This window comes from Capsicum annuum, chromosome 7, assembly GCF_002878395.1.
Source record: "Capsicum annuum cultivar UCD-10X-F1 chromosome 7, UCD10Xv1.1, whole genome shotgun sequence".
Classification (NCBI taxonomy): domain Eukaryota; kingdom Viridiplantae; phylum Streptophyta; class Magnoliopsida; order Solanales; family Solanaceae; genus Capsicum; species Capsicum annuum.
This window is the reverse complement of record NC_061117.1, coordinates 221166444-221190072: the sequence shown is the minus strand read 5'-3', so window position 1 is coordinate 221190072 and position 23629 is coordinate 221166444. Positions and strand designations below refer to the sequence as shown.

Sequence of the window (23629 nt, the reverse complement as noted above, 5' to 3'; positions counted from 1 at the left end):
ACGACTCGTTGTGGCAACACTAGTTGCTGCCACAATCGTTGCAACATCATGCACTTGACTATCCATAGTCATTTTCCTGTCACAACAAGACAGAACCTTTAGTATGTCAAAATACTATTAATAAAGTTGCAGCAACTTTAAACACCTCTTGTTTCTAGTTTAACGATAAAGTTTTTATGACTTTCAATCGTCAATCGAGTGGCTAGTTGAGATGGATTTACAAGGCAGTATTATTTTTGATTTACAAGGCAGTATTATTTTTTTCCGATTCATCGGGGAGTATATAACTTGGGATGTGTTAGGTTGTTCTCTATTATCCCCGTTTCTCTACTTGGTTTCGCTTAAAGGCTGAAAGTTAATAGTATATCCATGTTTATGCATCTGAGATCTTCACTCCTAAAATTATAAAGGTATTTGTTTAGACTATGTGACACACCAAGCTATCAAGGTTAATTGAAGATAAAACAATCATGTCTACTCATACAACAAACTGTTTGAAAGTCTCCATTAACTTGGCCCTATTTCTAATAGCATAATTTCAGACTTCCCCTGAAAAGAAAAATATTTATGCTAAAGTTGAACCCCTAAGTTCTCAAGATGTCAAAATATGTAACCATCACCAGAATAAAAGTCGGCTTGCTGAAATGGGAAAGTTTTTATGTGATAACCTTATCCGGAGGACGCCATCTAATATGAGATATTACCCAATTCATGTTTGAAATTACAACAAATTGACCAGAAATCCTTTCGATCTATATTTACTCCAATTGGCCCACCCCAAGAAATATCCGACAACATTAAAAGAGCAGATGATGTATTAGCTGCCATTATATCTGGATCGTGTTCCCATCACAAAAAAACACACTTTCCGTTGCATGAGGAGAAGGAAAAGATAATGTGAGACAGAGAAGCTTATAGCCTTCAAACAAACTAGTACTATCTAGTTTATTGCAATGGCAAAGGGTCGTCTTACCTGCACCTCATGGTAAAATCCAGACAAAAAAAGTGACATTATGCGCCGATCACATAAAAGTTCATATTCTTTTAGAGCACCCTCTCATCTCATGTATGCTGTCAGAATAACATTGTCAACACTCACCGAATGAAAGATCACAACACCTATTTACGAGCATCAATAAATAGGAAAATAGAGATTGTATAAAAGGCATAGGAGAGAAGGAAAATGAGAAAAGAAAAAACATGGCCTAATCTGCTCCTGGACGTTGAGTCATAAGTGATCTATAATGTGCAACACCAATAATTATCAAACCATAAGCCTCTCTCTATTGTAATTTGACCTCCTATTGCCATCACTTTTGCAGTATCAACGCGACGCAAATATGCCTTGCCACGTATTTCGGTTCTCCAATATTACATGAAAGAAACAGAAACTCCTCAAGTCGTCCTGTCTGTATTATAATGCTTGTTGCTTTAACTTTCAGCAGGTGAAATACCAAAATGGTACCTACCAAATCTTGAACAGAAAACGCTAGATATATTGCTCCGACATTAGAGCTTGATGCCAATTCCGCAAAAGCTCAAAAAATAATGCAGATTGAAATTGTGAAAAGGAAAATCGATTCAAAGAATCAAGAACTTTTGCAGATCCATGTTACCTCCAAGTAAAAAAGTTGATTTTATTACTATAAATTTGTCTTGTATTTTTTGAAAAAAATAATAATTTCGCTCTATTTTTATTTCTGAAAATATTTATGCTACGTAGCCCATATTTTGTGTATAAACACATGATTTAATTCATATTTATGTATAAGCACCTTGTATGCACGTTATCTAAGATTGATACATTATATATAACAAGGTATAATGTTGTATAATATTGTATATTGGGTTGCGCGACGTAAATATTTTCAAAAGTTGTCAAGTGAGCGATATTAGTAAAAATAAGTAAAAAGAAACGAAGGAATTAAGAAACGTCTCACATACTGTAAGAAACAGGAAAAACATGAACTACATACACCACTAACAAGCTTCATGATCCATTAAATTCAAAGAATAAAATTAGCTGGGAGCATAAGGAAAATTGATTCTTCTAACTCACCTTAAGGGCTCTTAGAAATATTTCACTTAGAACGGACAAATCATGCGACATTAATCCTTGCATATCCGACTGACTGAGCTCTGGTTTAAAGTTAGTAAATCCAGATCAGGCTGGAGATATTTTGCTGGCTGGTGGCAGGATTTATATACAATTGGGTTGCATGCTTGGGTGTTTTTCTTACATGGTGTGTCGTTTCTCCAACCTGAGACACCGAAATACAAGGTCGATTGTCCTCCTCTTTCGTGTTTCTTGGGCAGATCAAGGCTAAACTTACGAAGGAACTCACATGTGTTGCTACTGATCACTGTCCCAAAAAGAGTCACATTTTCATCCAAATTTGTTGGAACTTGTTGTCACAAAGATAGAGTGGTGCATTAATGAGCTTGAAGGGCTCAAAATCAATTATTATAAATATTTACATATATATTTAAATAAAATTGCAAAAGTTGAGGAAATACGATAAAATCCTCCACCGAATAACAGATATACATATATGAACCAAAATTTTCCATCAAAGCTCAATCTTTAATACTTAAAACATTCTATTATTGTTTAGAACGAATAGACACATAACTCATCGAGACGGAGCAAAGCAACATCTTTTCTTATCTTTGAATGATGTCAGGCAATCCAAGAGAAACTTTAGCAGCCTTGAACAACGAATCATGTGGTGACAATTCGATTATTTTAGCATAACCCTCAAATTTATTAGTTTATACAATGAACCTGAGAACAATAACATGATCATGAATTGATCCTGCTGTGCCCCCCCGCTAACTGCTGTAAGGCCCGTGCCTATTACTCTGGCAACCACTACAATACCTCCCAATACGTAGCCTCTTCCAAACTCAATCTCGCTTTTTCTATGTATTGATAAGCTTACGAAATCCAACTAGTTCTTCCATTTTAATATCGACTAGAGAGCCATATTTTTCAGTTGAGATCAAGCCACCTATACTTTTCAAATCCTGGGTTCGCCTCTGAATCAAAGGAAATTGAAGCAAACAACAATGAAATCGTAACAAGCGACAACTTTGATGAATAAAAATTTGAGACCAAAAGAAATTGCAGTAAAAAGCGACGAAGATCTGAAAACATAAAGTTTTCTTTATATAAAATTAGATGTTTCACAAAATACACCTATTGCAGCAAACTTTGCTTCATTTAGTTCAGTTTAATTTAAGTTTGTTTATTTGTAAAATAAAATTTTATATAAAATAAATAGAAATAAAAATAAATTCGAAATACTAAATAAAAAATAAGCGTAAGAAGTTTTATGTCACGCTATTGAGGATACTAATTAAAATTTTAAGAGAGGCTTTTCCATGTATGCATATATTTTCATAATTTTTTTTTCATAAAAATATAAATATAATAATTGAAGGAAAAATATGAAAAAAATAATTTTATCTATAAAGAAAAAAATTTTAATGAAAAATAAAAAGTTTAAATAATATTTTTAAGATCTTCATATTTTTAATAAATTAAATAAATAAATAGATTAAAGGGAAAAAGGATCAGAAATATCTTTTAAGTACTATATTGGTTCAAAAATAATATTTGTTTGTCCATTAGGCCAAAATACTCCTCCATCCATTTTTATGGCTCAAATATACCCTTACAACTAACCGCTCTTTTTAAAATCATAATTAAAATTTTTATTTATTACATGTCAATTTTTTATTAATTGTAAATTAAAATTAATTTCCTAAGTCAGGGGTCTATCGGAAACAACCTCTCTACTTCTCTTGAGGTAGTGGTATGATTTGCGTACACTTTACCTTCCCCAGACTCCACTAAGTGGGATACACTGGATATATTGTTGTTGTAAATTAATTTAATTAAAATGTTATTATCTTATAACAAAATTCGAATCCAACAAAACATATATATATATATATATATATATATAAACACACATATACATATATAATAATGTAAATATAAATATATACACATATATATTTTACCATCGGAAGTTTCAAGTGATTGGTGTATTATTATTTTTGTGCTTGTCCTATAATACCTCTTTTCCTTACTGACACATGCTAAGAGACACATGTTAATTTGAATCATATTTGTGCTACGATTATTTTAATTTTTTTTTTATTTTTAAAGTCAAATCTTTACATAATCGTTGATTACATTCTTATTACGTACTTAAAACTTTTAAAAATCTAGTACTTCTTAAAAAATTTTTATTTTAATAATTTTATATTATTTTTAGATTTTTCAAATCTTCTTAAAATCAAATTTAGTTGATTAGAATTCTTACATTAATAGAAAAAGTATCAGTTGTCATTAATTTTGATGACTTTTAATAAACAAAGATTTTGTCATAAATATATTTAATTAATTTTAACCCTTAAATTAGAATTTATTTTTTTTTTGAATTATGATAACTTCTAATGAAAAAAAGTTTTATCATAAATATACTTAATTAATTTTTAACCCTTAACGATTAGAAAAAATTTTGACAATGTTCTGTTGAATGGTAGGTTATTCGAATTTCAAACCCTAAATCCCTTTTTGACAATCTTCTGTTGAATGGTAGGTTACTCCTCCATCTCTGGAACAAGACGCTATCACCATCATGAATAGTAAGTCTTTTTATCTTTTGGTTATGACTTTCATCAATTGTGTCTCCGTTTTAATGTGCAACGTTGAGTAATAGCCGCCACTTGATGTCTTGTATTCTGATGATTAAGTTTTTGTCTATAACATGTATGTATGTATGTGTGTACCTACCTGCCTGATGACCTAGTCGACGACTACCTACTGGTGGCATTGATCTTCTTTTTTTTGCTATATTGAAGCTTGCTCCACAATATCAGCAACATCTAATTCATTGATGAACATGCTCTCTATGCTTGAATATTGGTATTACTTGAAACGTTTGCGCAGTTTACGTTTATTTGAAAAGAATGAAATCGTTTTTCCCCTTAGATGTGTTATAGTCCTCCATGGAATTTAAGTCGGTTAGTTCTTAATATTTGTATAGTGTTCAATTTCCCATGATGGTAGTGTGACGATATATCAAACCAATTCCTATGCATAGGACCACCTATGTGCTTGAGTTGTAGCCATTTCAAGTTGTTCGTATATATATATATATATTGGTAATTGGTTGAATAGCGGAATAAGAATTCAGAAATATCTTCAGACGTGTAGTGCATGATTGGAATACTCTTGCGCACTAGTTTTCTGGTCTTTTACTGGAGAAAGAAATGGTAGGTCATAGCTTGTTTAATAGATGGGTATCTTTGGCACCAAGGATGGTTGTAGTTGCATAATTGAATTGTGAAAATGCTAAAGACATATTCTGATTGTCTGCATTGCTGCACTTTTGCAATCCTTGTAGTTGTCTTAACTTCTGACCCAGGGTCTTCTTCTCAACTAAAACAAAGTTTGAAGCCTGTTGCTGGTAGTTTAATAACTAATAATTTGTTCGGTTTTCAGGATTCCCATTTCTTTTTTTTGATAACCGTGGTGTCCGGACCAGCTTTCCCACACCTCTACTAAATCCACGGGATACCTGCCACCTCCCACCAGCAACAGATCCACGGGATTTCACTAGTTCCTTTGACACGTTTTTCTAGTAATTTACACGTATGTATTTGTTTTAATTTGTTAGAGTGGATAATTCGAATATATATGCTTCATGATTCATGAGAATTGTATGATAAGTGATGATGTAAGGCTTAGGGTTAGATACCTAAAATGAAAGAGTACTATTGGAGTGGTGTTGGTAGGAATATGTCTTGTGAAAGATAAGTTCTATGACACAGTAGTGAGAACAGAAATAAAATTTAAAAAGTGAGCCTTGGGCCTCTAAGACCCATCATTTCCATGCAATTCATGTAAAGATAGATGTGCAGACTCAAGTCACACAAAACTAGACAAGATTATAAATAATTATATTCGGCAAAAGGTACAGGTCCATACATAATACATGGAGGCTAAACAAGAAAAGGTCCTTGAGATGGGTTGTATCTGTTCGCGGACCTCCAAATATATTAGTCCATACACCTATGATGATTGAAGATGTTAAAAAGGATAAGTTAGACCTGAATCAGACAGAGCTAAGTTGTCAAAACAATCTACAATCTCTAGGAATTCATGTAGTCTTAGCAACGAATAAGGCAAGATGAATCAAAAAACTCTTGATAGGGGTTTCCTATAAGTTTGAATTACGGTTTGTCATATTGATGCACTTACATTATTTTGATGTCTGCCAAAAGCTTTAATTTGTTTAGAGAATTTCTAGTGTTTAAAATAAACTGCTTCATTTTTTTTTAGACAAGTGATTGTGTATTCAAATAAAATGAGTCCAAATGGAGTGTAATGGCCGTTAATGATTTCCACTGCCAGCCCTAGCTTGTTCGGAATTAAGGGGTAATAGTTTTTATTGTTGAATGTATGATTTGCTGGCTTAATAAAGATTGTTTTGTCTTAAGTGCAATACTTAGTTCATTTGTGTGGGTTAATCATATGGATTTTGAACTGTTCAGTATTCTTGCACATTCCGTTTCACAACTGTCTTGCTTGCACTCATCTTTTTGTTATCATGCTAGCACTCATCAAACTTTATGATGCTACGGTGGAGACCATAGCAAGGCCTTTAACTCATAGTATGAATAAAGGTAGTACCTCGAACCCAAAATTCAGGCAGACCATCGTCAAAATTGGTCAGGTAAATGACTTAGTTCTTTATTTAAGCTGGAACTTGAAAAGCAATTCTCATAAAAATTGTAGCAAGTTGTAAAATAATTTCAAATTTGCAATGTCTCCCTTGGACAAGCCAACTATTAACATTTGCTATCTGTTTTTATGTAATTCAGACTTACCATGATACACCGGTTGCTGAGGAGAAGGCAATACAAACAGCTGCAAATGCCATCATTCGTAAAACGGTATTCAGAATTAATTTGTCATTTTTGCTATGTTTAAATTTCAATGCTTAGCAAACAACGTTTAGTGAAACATGCTTTGACAAGTGACTGGATTCTTAGTTTTAGAGTAACAATGTACCTTTTCTTTGGTGTAGACAAAACGTGCCTATTATCTTGCTTGGGTCTATGGGGCGACATGGGTTTATTTGGACATCCAAAATTAGTTGGAATCAGAGCGAAAAGAAGACCAGCGCATCCAAAGTGTCAAGCAAGAACTGGAAAAAAGCTGAACAAGAACTCAACGAATACAAGCAACTGCTTAAGGTGTTCCAAGAGCGTAATAAGCATCGATAGCGTGTGTGGTTCCAAATGACGCTAGATTGAGATCTGCAGGATGCTTAGTAGGCATATCGCCATTATGAGCAATATGTTTCAACCAATTAAACTATAAGCCGCTACAGATAGCTAGAGTGAATTATGGCTTTAGTGATCCATGCGATCAGACATCATGCTAACTATGAATGGGTGATTGAAAATGATTGCAGCATGGTAGGGATTGTGACTCTTGAACATGTTACAAGTTTTCCATGAACATTTAAGAGACTTGTCTTTACAAAAGAAACACTAACAAACGTTTTAAATAAAAGACAGCAAAGTATTTAAGTCAAGTTTGGAATGTTGACGCTATTGCTTTGCAGTTTTCATGATTTCACCATAAACATTTCAGTAGGTTCGAGGCATCTCCTTACTGCATCATGCCCAAGTTGGGCTCTTTCGTTGTCTCCAAATCCAAAGACTCGTCCACAATTTGTTACAACAACGGTGTGGTATAAGCCGGTGCTAATTTGAGATATGTGGTGGGATCTCAAGCTCTCCAAGATCTCAGGCTTCAGAACTTTATGTGATGCTCCTCTGTCAAGGAACCCAAGGCTACCAAAGCCCATCCAACCAAAGCCATAAACAGAACCATCGTCCACCAGGACAAAAGTTTTCCTCTTACTTGCACAAACCTACCAAAAGTATAAAGTTTAATGGAAGTCGATGATTAAAAGACGGGGCAGGCAAAATAAAGCTAGGACTAGCAAGACTGTTATCTATTTTGACATAACAGCCATAACAGCTAATCAGTTATTACTTGTGTTATACACCAGTTTGAGACATTTGATATTTTTAAATGTTGCCTTAGCTAATACAGATCTTGTAACAACTAGCAAATGTAAAAGAATGCCAGACCTGAACAGCAAGTTGGCTCTTAAGGCTGGTCAATTGTGACGGAGTAGTCTTATCAATCTCGTCACCATGCCCCAATGCGCCACAGTAACCTTTCCCCCAAGTATGTACCTGAAATTACGAAAACCAATACTCAATAGCACTTCATTCTTGTATCTTTCTTTCTGGTGTTTACTAGTAATAAGTAAACCAACTTTTAGCATGCATCTCTTTTTCTTTTAATAACGGCCAACTTTTAGCATACGTCTTGATCAAATGAAATAACCGATCGTGTTGTTTTAGGTACAATGACTTACATATCCAGTGGAATCTAGTGCTACAACATGCTCATCCCCAGCAGAAACACGAGCCACATTAATGCCCTTCCTCCTAAACGACTGGATTGCACGTGGCTGAAGCTCATTCTGCTGTTCTCCATGACCGAGGCAGAAATTAGTTCCCGAACCAAAAGAGTAGAGAGTCCCATCATCAGACACCGCAAGTGCATAAGTAGGACCAGCATTAATCTGAACTACAGAACCAATAGATGCCAGAAGTTCTATGCATGTCGGTGTTGGCCTATCCATTGTATCACCATGACCAAGTTGACCATGTCCGTTAGTTCCGCATGTGAAAACATGGCCTTTCCTAGTGAGGAACATAGTAAAACTGAGACCTGCAGCAACCTGAACCAATCCCAACAGCAGTGAGCCATGCATTCACGACAAAACTTAACAACAACATCCCCATGTCAGACAATGAAGTGGTTTTATCTCTACCATGATACAAGGGCAGCCCGGTACAATAAGTTCCCGCTATGTGTGGAGTCCAGGAAAGGGACAAACCACAAGGGTCTATCGTACGCAACCTTACCCTGCATTTCTGCAAGAGGCTATTTCCACAGCGCGAATCAACGACCTCCTGATCACATCGCAGCAACTTTACCAGTTACGCCAAGGCTCCCCTTCTACCATGCAATTTACATAGCATAACAACTTTCCAAGCGATTAAGATCAATTTTAAAATGGCTAGAATTTTTTTAATATCATATCGGACATTGCCTCAATTCATTAGATGATGACTGGAACCCAATATATCACTAATTTGGCATTTTATTTATTAGATTTTAAAGATATTACAGAAGTTAGCCCAACTTTAAAGATAAACGAACCAAAAACATTTACAGACAATGACAAAATGCAGAAGAGCGTCAAATTCACATTGTTGGGAACCGATTAGATCCGCATTAGCACCTACCCAATGGTATTTCCAGTTTGCAACTAAAATTAATGGACATTTCATAGGTGTTGCCCAATTCTGTTTTCACCTTTCTTAATTGTACAGGAAATAGAAGATTTATCCTTGTGATGCAGAGGTCTTCGGATTTTAAATCCTAAAAATACCTTTGTTTTCACTATAAAAAGAGCAGCCTGGTGCACTAAGCTCCCGCTATGCGCAGGGTCCGGGGAAGGGTCCGACCACAAGGATCTATTGTACGCAACCTTACACTATTAGCTTTCATTTATTCAGCAGTGGATTGTTGATCTATTTTTATCAAAAAGTGTTTGAAGAAATGACACAAGACTTATTGCAACTAAACATAGGAACAAGAAGGTGATTATGTCGTTCACAACTTGAATTATTCTATTAAAACTTAACGGAGTTTTTCCTTCAGTTCCCCCATATCTTTTGTAGCTGATCTTGATTCCCGCCTTTCTCTTTTTTGGATGAGATGAATTCATGACAGATTCTAACATCCTCCTAGTTTATTGACTTTATGTTGCAGATACTTCAAATCAGATATTCAGTAAAGAGGAAAAAGACATTCAAATCATCACATCATTTTCTTTTCCAGTTCTCCTCCAAACAAAAGAATAAATCTTGAAGCAAAACTATAAGATTGACTTTTTATTTAATCATGAAATGTTTCTTCCAGAATCATCTTGGAACTAAGGATCCCCAGGTCTCTCTGTGTTATCCTAGTAGCAATTTAGTCGTAAACCATGTATAGAATCCCAATTTCTATTTAACTTACCTTTTCAACCAAAAAAAAAAGAGAGAGAATCCCAATCTCTATACATATATTGAGGTAATCCCGTCAATTAGTTGGCGCGACATTATAGAAAGAAATTTACCTGCTTGACCGAAATATTTTTCAATGCTTCAACCATTCTTGGCCTGAAGATTGGGCGTCGGGTGTCTGTATGCCCACAACAGTATGATGAGTTATCTCCACATGTGAACACCTATACCAAGAATTGTAAAACCACATAAATGATAGAATATTCACTACAATAGTATGTATATATATTCTTTATTGCAGAAGAAGACAAATCATGGCAGTTTTTAGAGTGTCTACAACAAAGAAACATTCTCTAACACACTTCGGCTATTGCGTGGACCGTGGAGTACCTGCTACTTCTCACAAACATAGATACCATATAACTCTACCAACCAAGGCTTAGGCAAAATTTAAACCTTGGTCTACAAAATTTGCACCAACTTCATTGACCAGTAGGTCGCACCCTTAGAGAAACCTACTTAGGGGCTTTCTCCGGCTAAACTGCTCTCAAGGATTTAAAAGGAATAACACAATAAGCAACAAACCTTTTTTCTGAATCATACAACAGATTAAAAAGAAGAGTCATCATGATCTTTTTTCTATGTACTTTTTTTTATCGACGGTTCTTTTTTTTTGAAAGAAGAGTGCCATAGACATACTCATTGTAAGGAGGATGTCTGGCTTCAAGGTTAATATGTTTGTTTAAGAATAGTTCAATTGGTACGAGGACAAACTCGCCTAACTTTGATAGAAGGTTGGTTCAGCGTAGCTATCCCTTATACTCACTTGAGAGCCATGTAGGATATCAGGTCATCGGCTCAGTAGTTGCAACTACTAATGGCAACAGGTTCTCTCATTGTCAGGAGTACCAATACGCTCCTTGGAGCAATAAAAATTGTCTTACTTTATTGCAGTTGCACTAGCCACTATAAATAGGCAGAATGACGACTGATTTTCTCCGCAAGGGAAAGGAAAAAGTGAGAAGAAGTATTTGACCAGTTAGGAATAGAACTCTGGACTAGTGCGGTATCTTGATTAGGAACATCTCTAAGGAAATCACAACCCAATATCTTTCAAAAACTCAACACTTCTGAGGTGAAATAATGGAAAGCAAGCTTAATAACTGGATGGACTACAAACTAAGCTCATAAGCAACATCTAATTAGACTCGTAAAGGTAGAATTGACTGTCAGACTCTCTCTCTCTCTCTCCTCTCCTCGTGGGAAGTATAAGATGCATATTGGGAAACAAATCCTGTTTCACATTTACCACTATCCATTCATGGAGATGGAATGTTAAATTTGTTTTATCTTACTAAATGGATCAAAACCAAGTCTGCTGCAGTGCTGGATATGATAGAGGTATTTGGAACAGTTAGGTCTAAATGATGGATTGTCTACATTGTTTTTACAATGATGGTGTATGGACCAGTTCCCACTCACCTCACTTCCCACCAGCTAAGTATCGACTAACTCTGTATATTAATGCTTAGGCATATAGGAAAAAATCACCTAGTGTTTTTTGTCACCAGTCTCCAAGGTTAGCACCAACGTCATTGACTACTTGAACACACCTTGTCTGTAAGTTTTACGTCTAACTCATACTAAAAACAGTAGGAAAAGAGTGCCAAGGTGTGGCAGTTCTTAAATTATTCAAAGTCAATACAATATTGGTATCAGTCTTCCAGTGGAGCCTCTCATAAAAAATTTCTCAAAAAAAAAAAAAAAAAATGAGATTGAATTGCTTGTTTTCAGTTCTGTTCTTTACAAGAAAAGTAAGAGACTTATTCTTGACCTTTCTAGTTTCTTCCCTCTATATTAGCTCTCTTTCTTTGCTTTCTCTTTGGAGAGAAAAAGAGATACTGTGGCTAACGGAGTAGATAAATTAGCTCCAAACATAACATGAAAGACGCACCAAGTCATTACACTTGAGGCAAACAAGTCCTGTGTAATCTCTTCATGTTAACCTAAAGCCTCCTCAACCAAAAATAATACATCATCTAGCTCTGTATTTTCTTTTATACTCATACGTAAATAGAAACAGAAAAATCTTTTACATCATGCATGCAAGAACACAAAGTGCACATACAAGGTAAATTACTGTCAGAAAAATAGGAGAAGTTGACCATATATGACAGATGCCAAACCTGTCCAGATCCTGTGACAAAAGCAGCATGATTATGAGAAGCTGAAACTTGGGCAACTTGTACGGGAACAGGAAAGTTAATTCGAGTAAATTCCACAATCTGAGTTGTTTCAGGCCCATGACCAAGGACGCCGCATAAACTGGAACCACAAGAGTATGCTGCTGAATCATTGATTAGCAGTGTGTGATACCTGCCACTCCTTATTTGCATCTGCCAATAACTTGTTACGGTAAGTAACCACAAACGATGATGTCCGAGCTGCAGATTACCCTAATAAACCGAGTAACTGAAATCTAGAGATATTGAGGTCTGAAAGATAGAAATCAACCAGCAACTAAACCTCAATCATAAAAAAAGTGACGTCGGCTTTATGAATCATCTATTCCCATTCCATTCTATCTGGTCCCATTAATTTGCAATAACAAGTAACTCACCTAAACCTGGTATAGTATTCCCTAACTAAACTAAAACGATACCTAGTATGGACTGCTATATATGAAGCAAAGGAATCATGTGTTCCATCAACAAGTTTCTTAAACATTCCATCTACCAACGAGCGCGCGCGTGTGTGTGTGTTTTGATAAGTAGCAACAACATACCCAGTGTAATCCCACAAGTGAGATCTGGGGAGGGTGAAATGTACGCAGACCTTACCCCTACCTAAGAGGTAGAGAGGTTGTTTCCGGTATACCCTCGGCTTACGGAAATGCATATCAAAAGGAATAACGGGAGAGAAGAAATCATGGCAAAGTACTAAAGAAAGCGTGACAAAACATTTCGGAATAAAAGGAAAGATCAGCAACTACAACAAAATAGGGTGATAATTGGCATACAAGAGACATTAGATAGTAGCAGAAACCGAAGGACAAGATACTAAAATTGATAAGTAACATTCCATCATATATTTATTAGTCCCCAGAATAGCAAAAACAGCATTCAAACAAACCAAGTAAACACTGGTAAACAAATTATAAGTTTCCAAAGAAATAGTACATTGCCTGCAGAGGTTTCAACCATATCAGAGGACTGTTCCACCGCCTGCAAGAACCTCAAAAGTCGCTTCCAATTGTCGGAACATCGGTTCAATAGCTCTTTCTGAGCATTACAATTTAGAGAGGCATAAATTGGATTCAATCCACATAGCTGAAAAGCAGCATAATCTACCAAAGACTTGAACTTTTTAGGAAACAAACCATGTGTTCCCCTAAAAGTCCTTGAAGTTAGCTCTAAACTAATTAAATCAACAACAGCTAATCGACCCGACGTCAATATTTCAAGAATCAAATGTGTTGGTAAATCCTCCATTGTAGTTGACCTCAAACGATCCCCCATACTCTTCCCACAAAGAGGATTTAAAGAACAATTTTTTACACAGAAATGGAAACAATTCACACACTTTATCAAGAAATTATCAGATGTAAGAAAATTTGAGGAAATTGAATAAGAAAATGAAGGACTTGGAGGAGTAATTTTATAATCTAAGTCGAAATAAATCATCAAGAAACAAGAACCTCCAAAAGTTTATAACTTTTTCTCTAGTAAATTACAATTAAAAAAACAACAAAACACTACCAAGATAGAAACTTAATCAGACTAAATCATCAAAAACAAGAATCCCAAAAGGATTAAACTTTTTTTTCTAGAAAATTACAATAAAAAAACTCCAAAATCCCACCAAGATAGGAACTTTATCAACCTAAATTATCAAAAACAAGAACCCCAAAAGGATTAAACTTTATTTTTCTAGCAAATTACAATAAAAGAACTCCAAAATCCCACCAAGATAGGAACTTTATCAATCTAAATCATCAAAAACAAGAACCCCAAAAGGATTAAACTTTATTTTATTCTAGCAAATTACAAGAAAAAACTCCAAAACCCCACAAAGATAGGAACTTTATAAACTTAAATTTCAGCAAATATCGGATCTAATAAAAGAAAAATTGGATTGAGTGATCAAAATTGAGCTGTGGGGGGGACCTTGATATACAAGAAATTAAGGGGGAATTTAAAGCTAAAAGTAGGTAAAGAAAGAGTCTATTACTAGTGGCATTTTCTTTGTCTTAAATAGAAGTGGAAAAACAGGGCAGCCTCGGCCTAACCACTAAAGTTGCTCCTATATAATTTAAGAGATTACGAATGTAAGCTCGAAATAGCTTTTTGCAAATACTATATAGTACTATATTTCTTCAATCTCACATATAATGAAAACTTCAATGAATTGAATGTCTACAATAGCTTTTTGATCAAAAGATCAGAAATATAATTTAATTTTTTCATTATTAATTACATATCTAACGAAAGTTTTAATAGGTCAAACTGTGTATCACATTTGAGAAAAAGATGAAAGGGACTAGTGAAGCTTTTTGGCCATTTTTTTTGGGTGGCAATTAACTTCGACTTTAAGCCGAAATACTGACTAACGAATAAAGTATTACTAATAGATTAAGGAGCAAGGCAAAGAAAAAAAACATTTACAGACAAAAATGTCCAACAAGGAAAGACACCAAAGTTATATGCTAAGGTCCTTTTTCTTCTGCTTTACTTTATGGCCACATTTCCACTCTCATTTTATTCTTCTTCTTTTTTTGTTTTTTCACAATTTCTCTATCTTCACGAGATAATAAGAATCTTTAATATGAGTAAATTCAGATTTAGTGTCTGTTTATCAAAATAAAAAAACAATGTTTGGATAAGGAATTATCACAAATTTTTGAATGGAAAAACTCCAACAAATTCAGTTTTTTATTATATATAGCTTGTGTTTAATAATTTCACTTCAAATTAATTACATAAATTTTAAAACAACTTCAATTTATATATCATATTTAAACACTACTCTAATCTCTAAATATCATTTTCAACTTAACATAAATAGAAGTAGTACTTTTTCTTCAAATTTCACAATTTTTATATATTAACGTACACTTATATTATAAAAGTTCTACATTTGGAGTGAAATTTGTTTTTTAAAAAAAAAATCATATTCAAAACTCAAAATCTTTCAAGATAAATAAGTATAATTAGTACTATAAAAAGGTCGCTATCGTTACGCCCGGTGTTTGGGGAAGGCTCCACCACAAAGATGTATTGTACATAGTCTTACCTTACATTTCTATCAGAGACTCTCTGTTTATAAGGCTTGAACACATTAATTCCTAATCACATGACAACAACTTTACCGATTACCATGAGTCTCCTCTTCCGGTATTAATACTACTCTGATTTTAGTATACTTTTGTTTGTCTGTTTTGATTAGGTCAAAAGCATGACCTTCCATTTTCTTGGAAACTCAGAAATTGTTTGATTTTGAGCTGTTTGTTGTCGTCATTAACAAGTACAATTTTGTCAGGTGGACAAATTAGAGCATTTCACGTAGGATAATTATGTCAAGTTCTCTGTCAGCTAGTACTTCTTTGGAAGAGTTCATTTGTACAAGCGACCGTATCATTTACTTGATCCCATTAATTTATTTTACTTAATTTGACCTTACCAAAGATTAAGATGAATTAAATTATAAGTCAACAACCAAACCTGGATGCTTGTTACCTATTATTATATAACAAATTAATTATATTGTATTGTATTTTATTGCATTATTTTTTGTCGTTATATGTCTCACACATTAACAATTAAGGCATAAACCTGAGAAAAAAGTAGGAGTCAAGGCTCAACAACAACATGTCCAGTGTATTCCCACGTAGACAGGTTGTGTAACGCTTCGTACATCCTAAACATAGACCAACTTAGCATAGATGAAAGTATTTAAACTCGAGATAGGTATTTGAGCTTAAAGTTAAAGGTAAGTGTTAAGTTAAGTAGAGGGATCAATATTTTGGAAAAATTAAGAGAAAATAAGTGAGGTGTTTGCTTGACTTAATTAAGCTAATAGGTGACTAGTAGGTGCGTCACCTACTTATACTATTGGACTAAATTAAGGCCTATATTATTGGACATATTAAAGGCCCAAATTAAGTAAAAGAAAAAGGAAAGATGAGCAGCCCAATACCTATTCTATTTAAGGCCCAAATGTCCAGCCCAATACCTATTCTATTTAAGGTCCAATATTGTGTGATCTAATTAGAAAAAAACCAAGTAGGTGCATCACCTACTTGGATTTTTTGAGCAGCTTAAATATCCAAGTAGGTGCATCAACTACTTGGACTAATTTTGATCAATATGTGGATGGAAATGAGCAAAAAAGAGGTGGTCAAGTGGAAGGATTTATAAGGTCCATTTAGTTCATTTTCTCTTCATTCTTGCAAAAAATCAGATTATAATTAGCTCCCTCTCTCTTTTCTCTTAAGCCTAAAACAGCCGCCTCTTTTCTCTCCTAGGGTTCTTGAAGAAACCCTCCTTATTTCCAGTTAAGGTAAGTGAAAATAACTATGTTTTATATTTAATCATGTCATGGGAAGTTATGGAAATCAAGTTATTGTTTTGTTTGAAGTATAGGGCAGACCTTTTTTTCCAAGCTTGACAGTCCACTTCTCTTTAATCTCCAAAATATTTTCCAATAGTATTTGGTTCAACTTGAAGGGAAACTTAGCATCTTGATGGAGTGCACTTTAAGAAAGAAAATTTCAAAAATAAAGGTAAGGTTACTGCCCCGATTTACCCCTCCTTTTGTATAGGCCTTGATGGAGGATTTTATATATGTTGTTGTAAAGAACTCACGGGATGGTGATCGGAAGCCGTGAGTTTAATATCTTATATTGTGTTGAAGGATCTTAGGACTGTTTAGGTGATGTCTATAGGTGTTGTTGTTGGAGGCAGTGGATAACCTTATGGAATGGTGAAGTGGAGTTGTATTAAAGTATAGAAGGAGGGTGTGGTGATACACCAAGTGTTTGGGGGCTGAATAGTCTTACTACCCGTCAAGTGTTTAGCTACTGTTTTACAAGGGTTACATTGTGATTAGTTGCTAATATTAGCTCTTTTATGTGCTTATATTGTAGATTAACACCTTAAAGGAAAGAAGTCTAATTCATTGTCATAATCAGGTTGCACAACGAGGTATGTAAGGTTATTTTAGTTCATATTCTTTGGCATGGTGTTATATACTCGTGTACCAATAAAGTGAGCTTCGTAGATGATCTTTCATGTTAAAAGATACATTGTGATGGTGTACCAACCCCACTATAGTTAATCGACCTTTTATTTACTGTCCATGGTCTAAAAGTTTGTCAAAGTGTCACATGTTTCTCTTATACAAGTCAATAAGATCCAAGATTATACAAGTTAAAGAGTGTCACATATTGGATTACAATCTGTCCAAAATTGCTTCAATTGATTGTATACTTCTTTTGGCTACACATGTTCTTTTTTTCGAATATCATTCCCATCGTGTTTGGGCATAAGGTGACCTTATAGAGTCTTTACCTATTTAGTGTATAGTTTATATGTCCTTATGTGGGATATACATTTGTTCCTAATTAGAATCTGCCCACATGCTTCAATAGTACCCATTCTCACGTATTCCCCCATTTGAAACGTCTAAATTTCTACACTTGAATCTACCCCAATTGCTATATGCTAGGTAAGATCACTCGAATCCGCCACAACCCATATATGCTATGTAATGTCACTTGCTTACTAGTTATACACCTTACTAGCTTATTTGTTACGGGTCATCATCTCCTCGCTTGTCACATACCTTCTTGGCTTATTTATTAGTGGATATGTTTTATGCCCAGTGAGGCTCATGGTGTCATATAAGTTCCAAAGTATTACCCTTATTTCCTATATCATTGTTCTTGTCTCGATCGCATGCTTTCTTCTATTGGTTCATAGCTAGCTCTAAAGCTCAATAATATTATGACCACCAAAATAACAATCTAAAAGATTAAAGAATTGATGTAAAGTAAATATACTTATGTGTGAGTGGTAGCTCAGGGGCGAAAGCCTAGCATGGGTCGATCTCAATTTATTAATTTATGGGTGGTATCCCAAGGGTGGAAGGAACACCTAGCATGGGTCGATCCCATTATCAGGTGGTATCCCAGGGGTGAAAGGTAATCCTAGCATGGGTCAATCCCGATTTATGTATTCATGAGGAACGTATCCCAAGGGTATAATACCTAGCATGGGTCATCCTCTTTTATCACTGATCAGTTGGTCATATGTATCACATGACTTACAATTATTATAAAACAAAGAAGAGTAAAGTAAGGAAAAGCATGTAATATACAGTCTTTCACAAGTGTAAGTAAAGGTGGTTCGTTCATCCTTATCTATATGTTTATATATATTGACCCCGAGTTTTATTAATTTCTTATTTCACTTATGGTTATCTCATGCCTTACATATTCAGTACATTACTTCGAACTGACGTCCCTCACGGGGACCAACGTCCTATGTTGCAGGCACAGGTCTTTAGCGAGTAGATTTCCCCAATAGAACACAGGATACTCAGCGGCTGTTGGTGAGATCCAAGTTGATTCGGGGCCTTACCGAGTCTTTATCATATATATTTTGATGGTTTTATCGTCATGGATTCCATTAGAGGCTTTGTAGACATTGTAAAGCAGTCATATGTATTCATAGGTTCACATGTCATCTGTATCGATTCGGCTAATTGGTTGGTATTGTATCTATAGCTTTTTATCAGTGATTCCATTTGTTTAGTGATTCATTTTCTCATCTAGTTTGTTTTTATAGTATGTGTTCCTATAGTTGTTGTCCACCTCATCTAGTATTAGACCCTCTGGCTCAGGACAGATAACAATATAACAAACATAAAAGCATATAAACTAATAAAATATGCAAAATAAAGTAACACTGCTAGCTAATATAGGAAACAATATAATCCCAGAATAATACTATAAACTCTCTATCTGAAATCATAGACATCACTCAAACACCATGAACAAAAAACTCCAAACGCAAACAAAGTACTCTTTTCTACTGTTACAATCACACTCCTACCCTGTAACCCTCTACTTTAATTTGTGTTCTCCATATTTTTCTATCAAGGGTCATGTCCTTCTAAGCTGTAACTGCTCTATACAGGGGCGCCTCTGACTTGGAAAAAAATAGGCAGCCGACTTAGGCCCCCAAATTTGAGGGGCCTCATTTTTTATAATAATATAAATAATTTTTAAAAAAAAATTGAATATGATTTATAGAAAAAATAATTTTTTTATACAAAAGGAAAGAATTATTAAAAGAAGTTCATATATCTAATGTACTATGTCTCAAGAAAAATTAAATGCATTGATTATATTATTACTTAAAAAAGAATAATTAGAAAAAATCGATTATATAATTTTAAAAATAGAGTTCATTAAAAGAAAGTTATTTTTCTTAAAATTTTAAGGCCTCCGTTTGATTTTCGTCTTATGTCATGAATATGTTTGAGCCGCCCCTAGCTCTATATCATGCCTAATTACCTCCCTCCAATATTTCCTCGACCTACCTCTATCCCGTGCAAAACCATCGATAGACAGTCTCTCGCACCTACGTACTACGGCATCCAAACTCCTCTTCATCACGTGTTCGAACCAACGTAACATCATTTCTCGCATCTTATTCTCCACTGAAGCCACTCTTATCTTCTCTCGAATAATCTCACTCCTAACTGTATCTCTCCTGATAAGGCCACACATCCATCACATCATCATCATCTCCGCCACCTTCAACTTTTGGATGTGAGAGTTCTTAACTGGCCAACACTCCGTTCTACACAACATCGTCGAGCGAACTGCCACTCTGTAGAACTTACCTTTAAGCTTCAAAGACACTTCTTATCACATAATACATCCGAAGTGAGCCTCCATTTTAACCACCCTGTACCAATACGATGCGTGATATCCTTGTTAATGTTACCTTTCTCATAAATCATAGACCCTAGATACTTGAAACTCTCCCTCTTCTGAATAGCCTGAGAATCCAGCTCCACTACCACGTCAACCTCCTGTGTCAAATTACTAAATTTACATTCCAAGTACTTCATCTTGGTCCTACTCAACCGAAATCCTTTAGACTCAAGGATTTTTCTCCAAATCTCCAACTTATCATTAACTCCTCCCGAGTCTCGTCAATCAATACCACATCATCCTTAAATAACATACACCGAGGCACCTCTCCTTGAATACGTCGCGTCAAAACATCCATCACCAAGGCAAATAAAAATGGGCTAAGAGTTAATCTCTGTTGGAACCCTGTCAAAACGGGAAAGTGCTCCAAATCTCCACCTATAATTCTCACACAAGTTTTTGCATCGTCGTACATGTCCTAAATCGACCTAGTGTATGCCACAGACATCCTCTAGCCTCCAAGCACCTCCACAGAATCTCCCTGAGGACTTTGTCATATGTCTTCGCAAGGTCAATGAACTTCCTCTTCCTAAACTGCTCCACTAATTTCCTCACGAGGTGAATGACCTCAATAGTCGAATAACCTGACATGAAACCGAACTAATTCATGACTTTTTATCGTGACTTAATAATAAATTTTAATAATACGATACTATAAAATCTATATAAAGATTAAAAAAAATTATATTTAAACTAATTGTACAATGTCATAGGTAACAAACATCTAAACACAAATATCATTTTTATAATTAAACAGGTGTTTGGCTACAAATATTCTTCATTTATTTAGAATCTTTAATGTTGAAGATAAAGTTGTGTTTAGTTATAGTTTCTATGAATATTATTGAATTGCTTGAATATACTTTTCTTGAAAAATAAGTATAAAATATAATTTAAATATATTCTTTTATTAAAAGTAAAAAGTTTAGGATAAATCAAAAAAAAATTATAATGAAAATGAAAAAAGTAAACTTAGGATTTTGAATATTTTCAAATCAATCAATATGTATAATATTAAAGGAGAATAATAAATCTGCCTACGTGGTGCTCTCAAAAATCAAGATTTGTATTTATCTTTTTTTCCTGTTTTTTTTTTTGCCTTTTCCGTTTTTTTTTTTAAATAATTATATTTTCCAAATGGATGAAGGAAGTAGTAACGTTATCCATTATTGTCATTTATTTCATTGCCTTAAATATCTCATTAATTTCCTTAATCCCTCTCATCATCCATTCATATTCTTCATTAATGATTATCCATTCATATTCTTCATAAATGTCATTAGTGTATTAGTTCAAATACTGTAACAAATGAGCCCCCCAATTCAAATGTTGTCATAATTTTTATAGTTCTTTAATCATATAGTACTTCACAATCATCTCTCTAAATTTTTTTTTGAAAGCTCTTCAAAGTTGCTATTTGAAAATATGGCGACAATCAAGTTAGGAGAAAACTAGGTAATCTTAACTTCCTGTGTTTGTACTATTGTGGAGATGTATTCTGTCATTTCATTTTCATTTTAATGATATAAATTGATCTTGTATGTCACTATATAAATCTCTAAGTATATGTCACAACAAATTGTGATATTAATTGGTTCTATTTTTGGGAATATGTAATAGAATTCATAATATGAATATTAAATTAAATATAAACGCATTGTTCATAAAATATATTGAATTTAATTTTCGATGAGAAGTTATAGGTACTTTTGTGAGTTATTATGATGTACTAATATATACGTGCTCTTATTGTCGAGTTATGTATGGAGAAGTAGATATGAAAGTGGTCCTTGTAGAAGCATCATTATTTTTATCTATCACTAAAAATAATAACTTTTTCTTCCTGAATTATATTACATGCAAGACATCAACTTTTTTTCACAATTTAGGTATTTTATGTATTTAAATCGACTTAATTTTATTTAATGTTAATCATTTATTCTCTCCCTTTGATATTTTTTATCTTTAAATCGTTCTTTTTTCTTTTTTCTTTTTATGAAAAAGATTATATGTTTTAGGAGTTTGGTTATAATTATGTATGTGCTAAAATATTAAAAGAATAAGGTTTAAATGAAAAAATATTATCTCATTGTATTGAAATTAATTGATTTATTGGTTTTATTATATTTGAATATTGGAAGGTTTGGTTTTAATTTTCAAAAAAATAATATTAAAATTTTTAATCATATTGATCTAGAAATATTAGTTGGTTAAAACCAAAGCATTATATTTACTTATAGGCCAAAGTTTATTCCCCAATGCATAAGTGTTAGCTATATATTCAAATAGTTTTCAATATGGAAAAGCTTAGTCTATTACTGTTTTAATGGAATAGTTTGAACATGATTTATTAGTTAATTAACAAGTAATCTTGATTTAAATTACCATCAATAAATTCAAATTTACCCAAGTATAAGGAGCTTTATATTAAATATTATAAAATTCTTGAATTTTTTTATTGACAGACAGTCTTGATGCATTTAGTATTTTACTTAATTAATATGTCATATCTCCTCTTGCTATGGTATATATTTGGCAATGAAAGTTTGATTTCTAGAAGGATTTATATACAGTACATGTTACTTGAGAAAATTGAAGAATGGGTGTCTTTTAAGTCTTGAATGAAGGATTGGTGACATTGACCAACAGACAGGGTCAAACATTATTAGGAAACTTGATCAAGTTAATTGTGGACTTGATTAATATTTTCAAAACTTTCTAATCTTTTCAAAAATATAAATCAACCCAACCCACACCCTCTCCAATCCAAATCAACCACTCTCTCCTCTCTCTTGACAGCTTCTCTCAACTCTCTCCCAACCAACAGTTCTGCAAAATTTCTCCCTTCAACCCCCGACGGCAAATAGTTGGGCTTCGAGTTCCCCTCTTCAATTCAATCAACCTGTCTCTCATATCTCTCTCGACAGCTTCTCTCAACTCTCTCCCAACCAACTGTTCTGTAAATTTCTTATTTAAATCCTCGGCGACTTCCACATCCAACTACAAATAGTAGGGATTACAGTTCCTCTTCGACTTCAATCGACGTGACAGCCTTGCTCTCCGGCCACAACAACTTTGAATTCTTCATCGGTCCTTTTCTTCTTTCACAGGTAAAAATTTATGGCCTTTTTAGTTTTGAAAAAAATGAGGAACTGGAGTCAACCTCCCTTATAGTATTGGTTAACAATTTCAATATTTGTTGCACTAATTTGAAATGCGGTCTGAATAAAACTCTAATTTCTGGTATTTCTTCTCTTCTCTTTTCAAAGTGAATTATGATATTTTGTTGTTTGTTGCATTTTTTTGAAGTTTGATTTTTATTGTTTGTATTTATAAAAAAAAGGACAATTTGGTTTGATTTGTTCTGTTCTTATTCTTGTTAAAAATGGTGAAATTGCTGTTTTTTGTTTAACAAAATTGTGCTATTATTTCCTCCGACAATTA

General features: G+C 34.0%; 1 protein-coding gene across 1 annotated transcript; it reads right to left on the bottom strand.

The window, feature by feature from the left end:
• Nucleotides 1–7523: 7523 nt before the first annotated feature.
• LOC107878675 (ultraviolet-B receptor UVR8) lies at nt 7524–14911 on the bottom strand. The gene is made up of 6 exons (XM_016725756.2): nt 13362–14911; nt 12369–12578; nt 10296–10406; nt 8478–8846; nt 8185–8292; nt 7524–7961 (listed from the first exon to the last, which is right to left on the bottom strand). The coding sequence occupies exons 1-6, from the start codon at nt 13863–13865 to the stop codon at nt 7653–7655; spliced, it is 1611 nt and encodes a 536-aa protein (XP_016581242.1). The 5' UTR covers nt 13866–14911; the 3' UTR covers nt 7524–7652.
• Between the last annotated feature and the right edge of the window lie 8718 nt (nt 14912–23629).

Excerpts from the sequence above, each read along its gene's own strand:
- LOC107878675 (XM_016725756.2), bottom strand. The coding sequence starts at position 13,865 with ATGATTTATTTCGACTTAGATTATAAAATTACTCCTCCAAGTCCTTCA. Across the intron at positions 10,407-12,368 it reads TTGTCACAGGATCTGGACAG|GTGTTCACATGTGGAGATAA; the intron begins GTTTGGCATCTG and ends TTCTTGGTATAG. Across the intron at positions 8,847-10,295 it reads AAAATATTTCGGTCAAGCAG|GTTGCTGCAGGTCTCAGTTT; the intron begins GTAAATTTCTTT and ends GGATTGGTTCAG.